This window comes from Myotis davidii, unplaced genomic scaffold, assembly GCF_000327345.1.
Source record: "Myotis davidii unplaced genomic scaffold, ASM32734v1 scaffold902, whole genome shotgun sequence".
In the NCBI taxonomy this organism is placed as follows: Eukaryota; Metazoa; Chordata; class Mammalia; order Chiroptera; family Vespertilionidae; genus Myotis; species Myotis davidii.
The window spans coordinates 2,585,568-2,594,237 of NW_006293951.1; the positions used below are offsets into that span (position 1 = coordinate 2,585,568).

Genomic DNA, 8,670 nt, shown 5'->3' on the forward strand with positions numbered 1-8,670 from the left:
AGCCAGCAGGTCGTTATCTCCCGAGGGGTCCCAGACTGCGAGAGGGCACAGGCCAGGCTGAGGGGACCCCCCCCGAGTGCACAAATTTTTGTGCAGCAGGCCTCTAGTCTATAATAATAAAAGCATAATATGCTAATTAGACCGGACGAAGCCAGGGCTATGACAGAAGTCCAGGGTCCCGGGTGCCTGCTAGCAGCCAGAGGAAAGCCTGGGTCGCAGGTGCCAGAGGGAAGCTGGTGCCGGCAACCGGGGGAAGGAATGCCTACTCTTTCGTGCATTGGGCCTCTAATACATAATAAAAGCAGGAGGCAATTTCCATTTACAAACTGGATACAGATACTCCTCAGGTTATATCGTTTCGTGGTTATGTCGCCATCTCCCATCCTATATAATAAAGAGGTGATATGCAAATTAACCCTCACATCCTCACAAGATGGCTGTCTATGACTAGGCTGGCAGGGGGGGGTTAGTGAGGGACAACCAAACGACTGAAAAAGCAGGCTGTGTGGGGTGACCAGGCCGGCGGGGGGAGCAGTTAGGGGCGATCAGGCCGGCACACAGAGACAGTGAGGGGCGATCAGGCCGGCACACAGAGACAGTGAGGGGCGATCAGGCCGGCACACAGAGACAGTGAGGGGCGATCAGGCCGGCACACAGAGACAGTGAGGGGCGATCAGGCCGGCACACAGAGACAGTGAGGGGCGATCAGGCCGGCACACAGAGACAGTGAGGGGCGATCAGGCCGGCAGGGGGCAGGGGGGGGGCAGTTAGGGGCGACCAGGCAGGCAGGCAGGCGAGCAATTAGAAGCCAGTGGTCCAGGATTGTGAGAGGGATGAGGATCGGGTCTAAACCGGCAGTGGGACTTCCCTCGAGGGGTCCCGGATTGGAGAGGGTGCAGTTACCACAAGTAAAGGTCAGCAATTATTTTCTTTATTTTAAATTTTTTTACTGATTCACTTCATTACTGCTGTGTATGTGCTCCATGTGAGTGACGTAGGTGCTTATGTAGGTGGGTTCCGACTTACGGCGAAAATTGTGTTATGTTGAGCCATAGGAACGGATCTCCGACGTAACCCGAGGACCTACTGTACTTTCAAAAGTTCATTTGTAAGTAGATCAATACTTGGAACTTGAATGGTATTTCCTCATTGATAATTATTAGGCTTTCAGATAGATCTAATCCATAATGGAACTTTCAAAATCAGCAAACACCATGTACACTAGCTTGGGACAAGGCCCTCTGCCAGGTGCTTTCATAGGTATTAGGTCAATTACTTCTTATATAACCCTGAATGGAAAGTATATTCGTTCCACTTGACAGATGAAAGAAATGGAGTGTGATGTGTCTTGGCTAAAGTCACACAACTATGATATTAAAGGGCCACATTTAAACCCAAATCTTCTGACTCAAATTTCTACAACATTTCAGTGGTATTATTTTATTGATTTTATGAGCAATTTAACCACTAAGTAGAACTAACATTCTTTGGGAAAAGACAGCTGTAGTTCTAGCTTCAGCCAATGCTGATAGAGGGTTTTGCTGCAGGGGTGGGTGGTATGGAGAGATGGCATTGGGAACTCATAGTCTGAGCAAGGTAGGGGGCCTGGGGCGCCCGGTGAAGCTGGGGAAGCTGAGGTCTCCTGCCGGCTCCACCCCAGGGAATGCTCTCAATATTAAGTCAGGTCCTACTCTCTTCCTTTCTTTTCTATCTTGTGAATCCTGGTTGGGTTAATTCTGTTACAACAACCTATTGGCTCTGGACCAAATTTTCTGTCTTCTTTGTTCCATTACTAAACAAATTGCACTTTTGTTGCTTTCCCGACTTTTATGTCTCCCTCTGTGATTTCCTTAGAATTTTAGTGTAAGTCACAACGGGAAATCAAAAAGAATAATAAAATATCGCGTTACCAATTTTGTCATTTTTGACATTAGCACAGAAGAGGAAGTCAGAGTCTTTAAGTATAGAAGAAACGGAATTTTATTTACATTCTGGAGAATTATGCGGATACGGGCAATTCTGTGCATTCCACACAGAATCCATGAGAGAGGAAAACAAAGCAAGACAGGCTGGGACCATTGCCCAGGAGACCAATTTGAGGAGTAGCAGTAGTAACTCCCACCTCCAGCCCAACCACCAGTTCTGCCACTAACACCAAGAACTCAGGCCAGATGTGTAAAAAGTGAAAGACAGCAAGTCAGGAAAGTTCTAAACGGAAGAGGGAGAAAGGGGAGAAGAGAAGTTCCTGCGGTCACTGACTCACTTGGATGGTGGGAGAATCAAATCAGAGCCTGTGTTCAAAAAAAAAAAATACTCAGGCTCCTAGACCAAAGATTGTGTTTTGTGATCCTCATCTCTTATCAAGGCACACTTTTAATGGAAGACAAGAAATTATTAGAGGAAGTAGCAATGCTTTAAGATTATACACCAGTATTGTTAATACTTGTTGAATACAAACCCAATTCTATTTCTTAACTTTCATAGCTAATAGATTTTTTAAAAATATATTTTTATTGATTTCAGAGAGGAAGGGAAAGGGAGAGAGAGATAGAAACATCAATGATGGGAGAGAATCATTGATCAGCTGCCTCCTATATGCCCCCCATTGGGGATTGAGCCCACAACCCAGGCATGTGCCCTTGACCGGAATCAAACCCGCGACCCTTCAGTCTGCAGGCTGATGCTCTATCCCAGGGGTCCTCAAACTATGGCCCATGGGCCACATGCAAATACAAATATTGTATTTATTCCCGTTTTGTTTTTTTTACTTCAAAATAAGATATATGCAGTGTGCACAGGAATTTGTTCATAGTTTTTTTTTTTAAACTATAGTCCGGCCCTCCAACGATCTGAAGGACAGTGAATTGCCCCCCTGTTTAAAAAGTTTGAGGACCCCTGCTCTATCCACTGAGCCAAGATGGCTAGGGCACTAACAGGTTTTTTTAAAGTACACAAGAAAGTAACATTATTGAAACCTTTAAGCTTTAAAGAAAGCCTTTCATTTAGACATACATGACAAGTCTTCTATAAAATAAAAGACAACTAGCAAAATAGGAATAACGTTTTCTCACGGGAAAATGTTAACTGACAGTATATAGCATCATTTTCTCTTCTGAACAGGTAAAGCCAACACTGCTTAGGTTATTTTGAGATAATAAATGCCATCTCATCTTTCTCGGTATGCATCAACCTATCTAATTAACCAGCAGCACTGGTAATTCCGATGGTTGTACTCTTCCTGTGAGAAGGTAATTGTGTATTGCAATCCCAGATGTCTCTAAGACTATAGTTTGTTTGCTTGTTTTATTAATCCTCACCCTAGGACATTTTTCCCATTGATTTTTAGAGAGAGTGGGAGGAAGGGGCGGGGAGAGAGAGAGACATCGATGTGAGAGAGACACATTGATTAGTTGCCTCCCACAGGCTCCAAGTTCCAGGCCGGGGATCAAACCTGCAACCCAGGTACGAGCCCTGGACAGGAAGTCACACCCACAACCCTATGGTCCGCAGGCCGACGCTCTAACTACAGAGCCAAATGGGCCAGGACTTTAAGACTATAGTTTTATATTTCAGAGTTAATGATTAATGAGAAACCAGCAAGAGAAATGTGATTTGCATTGCTCTAAAGTGCTTGCCTAATTGAGGTGCTGTTAACAATATCCAGTGAGATTATTTCCTGGCACCAATATTTTCCTGAAGTGCCTATCAGACCTATATCTTGCTTTGGAATCACAAAGCTGCTTGGCCACTACATTATCCCATAATAGAAAAGAGCGGGGAATGCATTTACTTTTCGCATCATTCCAGTCTGGAGAGTCAGGGGGCAATTTCCGCAGGTAGTCCTTCAGGAGCATCTCGTACCGAGGAATCCGCTGAACGGGCTCCAGCATGTGGTGCTGCAAGGTCAAGTTCCCACAGACCTTCTGTTTCTGTAATTAGAAAGGTTTGTAAAGAAAGATTTAAAAATTAGGTTAGCTAGTTGAAAAATGTAATACAGAGCTTTCATCCAGGGCAGTATCTCCCTACAAAACACAGTCTATGCATCATCCGAATTAGATATAACTGCAGTACTAATAAAAATAGGAATTTTAAACCCCATCCGAATCTATGAAACTATGATTTTTGAGGTTAGGGCCTGGGCATGTGCATTGGAATCCCTGATTCTTCCATTGCAGTTTGAGGACCACCAACCAAGGGTAAGAACAGAAAGGAAAATCAAGCAGGATTTTAAGCAAGAAAATTCCAGATTGCTGGCAACCACTTCAATTAGTCATTACAAGTCTGTGTGAGGTCATATTATTAAATCATACTGTAGAGGTTTTCAAAAGAAGCACCTACTATTTAATGAGCTTCACTAAGAAAAATTTTACTAAATGATTTTGGACTCAGCAGAAACTATTTTATAATAAGGCCACCACAAACATCATTTCCTTTGAACTTAAAAAAGACTCTACACAGAATGACAAGATCTGATCGTTTCATTATCTGTCAGAATTTTTCCATTTTTCATTAGGTCATAGCATTCTTTTCCATTAGAAACCAACTCCTTAAATAGATTTATTTTTTCCTGGGTGAAATTGAGTCTATAGCATTTGTTTTCAATAAGCTGCTGATATAAGAAAGGGAAAAGATTCCTTGAAAAGTAAGATGTGTTCTTGTTCATATTAAACAAAGCATGAATCTTCTTAACATATTTATTCAACTCATAGCATGATTAAGGCAAGGTTATACAAGTCATGTTAAGATATGGTTAGCAATTAAAGCAAATAAGAAACCAAAGGCTTCGCAGAGAAGGGAACATTTAACCTGAACTTGGATGAGGGCAGGCTTTGGGTGGGAAGGCCCCCGGAGGAAGACCAGGAGGCAAATGAAGATAGAGAGACCTTGGAGAACGAGCCCAAGGCAGTGGGGCATGAAACATGGTCAATAAAAGGGAGCAATCGAGTTTTGTTAGCAAATAATATATTTGTATGGAAACAGGATGAAGAAGAAATAGTAATCTGGTGTAATAATGTCAAACTGAGCGTAGTATTGTTTCAGGTTTTCATGCAGGGGAGTGATACCGTTAGAGGTCTACTAAGATCAACCTACTGCAATATGGCTTTAGGAAGATGTGGGGAAGCTAGTGTGGAAGTCATTATTGTAAACCAGGAAATGTAAAAAGAGCCTGAAATTAGCGTGGAAGCTGAGGGGTAATGGCTTTGCTTAATAAATATTAATGTGCCCTAACTGGTTTGGCTTGGTGGATTGAGCGTCAGCCTGCGGACTGAAGGGTCCCAGGTTCGATTCCAGTCAAGGGCATGTACCTTGGTTGCGGGCACAACCCCCCGGTGGAGGGGTGTGCAGGAGGCAGCTGATCGATGTATCTCTCTCACTGATGTTTCTAATTCTCTATCCCTCTCCCTTCCTCTCTGTAAAAAATCAATAAAATATATATTTTTAAAAATAATATAAATAAATAAGCAAATATTGTTATAAGTTTAGTGATCTCTTTTGACTTTCTCTAACAAACATATTACACACACACACATCAGAGAAAATATTACTGATCCCAAAATTTGTACATAAAGAAACTGTGGCTCAGGAGAGTTAGGACAGCTTTCTGAGGTAAAATGATTTTAAGTGGCAGATGAGGATTCTAAATTAGTTTAGCTGATTCTCAATCCATTGCGCCTTTTACAGTCTCATCATTCCCTCATAATATGGAGATGACAGACATTGTAGAGACAGATTTCTGATTTGATAAAATAATGACCACCATCACCAGCATCGTGCAGTGAGGACTTATTGTGCAACAAGCTCCATGGTAAGCACCTTAGATACAGTATCGCCAGGCAAACAGAGAGAAGAGGAAACACAAGAGAGCAGTCAAGGGGCACAGAATTCCCAACCCCAGAAACGCATGTGATCTAAAGAATTTTTTTAAAATATTTAAACTTTGGCACAGAATAGTTATTAGCAACTTCGACTAGAGAATCAAATAGAAATTACTATGGTATTATTAAAATGTATTATTCAGGTGTCACAAAAAATTTAAAAAAATTTTTTAATCATATAAAGTCACAAAAAATCCAGAATAATTATATTTCTAAAACATCAGAATTTATAACAATCATTCTTTTTAAACAATGTTCTTATTGATTTTAAAGAGAGAGGGAGGAAGACAGAAATATCAATGAGAGAAAAACTATAACCATCATCTATATATATAATGAGCCAGGGGCCATCACATCTGAAACAACTGAGCAGATGACCAAACAGGCTGAGTGGGGCAACCAGGCAGGCAGGGGGGTTAGTGAGGGATGACCAAACGACTGAACAGCAGGCTATGTGGAGTGACCAGGCAGGCAGGGGGTGCAGTGAGGGGTGACCAGGCTGGCAGGGGGCACAGTTGGCGGCAACCAGGTTAGTGGTGGGGGGGCAGTTAGGAGCAATCAGGTCAGCAGGCAGAGGTCGTGAGGGGTGATCAGGCTGGCAGGGGGGCCAGTTAGGGGCAATCAGGCAGGCAGGCAGATGAACAGTTAGGAGCCAGTGGTCCTGGATTGTAAGAGGGATGTCCAACTGGATCGGGCCTAAACTGGCAGTCGGACATCCCCCAAGGGGTCCTGGATTGGAGAGGGTGCAGGCTGGGCTAAGCCGCCCCCCCCGCCCCCCGCACAAATTTTATGCACCAGACCTCTAGTTCTTTATATTCACTTCTTTTCATTTCAACATTTCAACCTCTGAAAGAAAGCAAGAGAGGCACAGAACTAAATGGGAATTCACTTTGTAATTTACATGGACCCTAATAAAAGCACTCTCTTGCTCTTAAAAGCAAATGGAGAATTTACTGCTCAACACATGGCCTATGCTCAATATTTTAATTATGCAGAGATGGTTTTTACATAATTCAGAGTTGAAGGAATTTGGCTAGGTATCTCAAACAGATATCACAATCTAAATTTTATATCTAGAAACTTTATGATTTGGACAGAACAACTACTGCACAGCCTTAAACAAAAGAGTCATATTACCTGAATTTCTTCAACTACTGATTTGAACTGGGGAATACGCTCTGTCATGTTTTTAACCAATTCCATTGCATTATCAAATCCTTTCACGTATTCTCCATACATTTTAAGGAATGGTGCCAATTTCTGGAGGATGTCACCAATTCTAGGAGTAGTTTCCCTGTATAAGATATAGAAACAAGTCATTAAGATTTCTTATAGAATGAGTGAATTAACAGGACTTCAAAAGAAGTAATCACCTTTCTACACACACCCTATACTTAATCAGATTCACTCTGCTATGAGATTGGTAGAAAATGAAGGAAGGTAGAGAATTAAACGAAGTTTAGGAATGAAATAGTAAAAAGTGATACTAAGAAAATCTTCAAGCTCCATATAACTCATAACATTGTATCTTCACTAGTAAAAACAGTTTGAAGAGCAGAGATGAAACCCTTTTAACTAAAGTTGAAAACGTACACCTTCTATTATTGGTCTATAGCAGGGGTCCTCAAACTACGGCCCACGGGCCACATGCAAATACAAATATTGTATTTGTTCCCGTTTTGTTTTTTTACTTCAAAATAAGATATGTGCAGTGTGCATAGGAATTTGTTCATAGTTGTTGTTTTTTTTAAACTATAGTCCAGCTCTCCAATGCTCTGAGGGACAGGGAACTGGCCCACTGTTTAAAAAGTTTGAGGATCCCTGGTCTATAGTATAAAAATTTAGCCCAAATATTTGGCTAAAGCTCTGTGTAACATAAGTATTGCAATTTAAAAGCTGAATAACACAGCATCAAGTATGACTGCCTTAGATATATCATTTGCTATCTACTCCTTACCATTCTTGCATTCGTTTCTCCAGTTCTGGCAATAGGAATTTACTATGGAAGGCATTTATTGATGAAATATTAGAAAAGATTTTATTCACCATCTCTGCTGGAAATGAGCCTCGATTGGCCTCTTCCAATAGTTTGCAATAAAATACCTGGATAAGAGAATAGAGCAAACATTACTTCAAATTTATTGGCTTACCACCTGGCACTGTGCTATGCACATAGTAAGTTCTTTAACAACTTTTTGTTGAAAAAATGGAAAAGTTCATGGTTCAAGAAATCAATCATTTTTGAACTACAGGACTGAGTATGTACTTTGGTTAAGAAGAACCAGGAATTAGAATTAGGAAACTTTGCCTCTTTTTGTGGGATGTTAACCTTTTTTGTGCCAGAGAATTTCCAACTGAGGTTAACAGAATTTACCCTTCGAATCCATAAGTAGAATTAAGAGATTAAAAAAAAAAACACAAAAAAACTTTACATACACCTCATAATTGTGGCATTTTCCACTCCTGTTTATGTTTTGAATGATTTTTATGTCCTTTACTACATATTGCCTTTACTGGCATTGTCAGTTGTTGGCATATGTCTCTTTTTTTCTATTAAAACTACACAACTTGGGGAGGGAAGACATCATAATTTAGTTTCTAAAGAAGAAAGGGTACTTAATAAATAACTGGTCAGTGGATGAAAAAAGAATATTTCAGTTCTCTAATGTCTTCCTGCTTTTTAGTAAAAAATGACGCAAAACTTGAAACCCTGGTATGAGGACAAAAAAATCTTCTCCTGCATATGGATAATAATAGGTATCATAAAGACAAAAAAAATCTGCAATATTAGCTA

At 40.9% G+C, this 8,670-nt stretch overlaps 1 protein-coding gene across 3 annotated transcripts in view; it reads right to left on the reverse strand.

Moving 5' to 3' along the window:
- The window catches only part of FGD4 (FYVE, RhoGEF and PH domain containing 4), a 152,485-nt gene that overhangs the window by 21,191 nt on the left and 122,624 nt on the right, over window positions 1–8,670 (reverse strand). For 2 of the 3 annotated variants that reach the window (XM_015566609.1, XM_015566608.1), the window contains exons 6-8: window positions 7,834–7,979; window positions 7,014–7,170; window positions 3,791–3,929 (exon numbers count right to left, since the gene is read on the reverse strand). In XM_015566609.1, the coding sequence (XP_015422095.1) occupies window positions 3,791–3,929; window positions 7,014–7,170; window positions 7,834–7,979 (442 nt within the window). Of the gene's footprint in view, window positions 1–3,790; window positions 3,930–7,013; window positions 7,171–7,833; window positions 7,980–8,670 lie in introns of those variants that run through there. The other variant, XM_015566610.1, reaches the window with a different exon arrangement.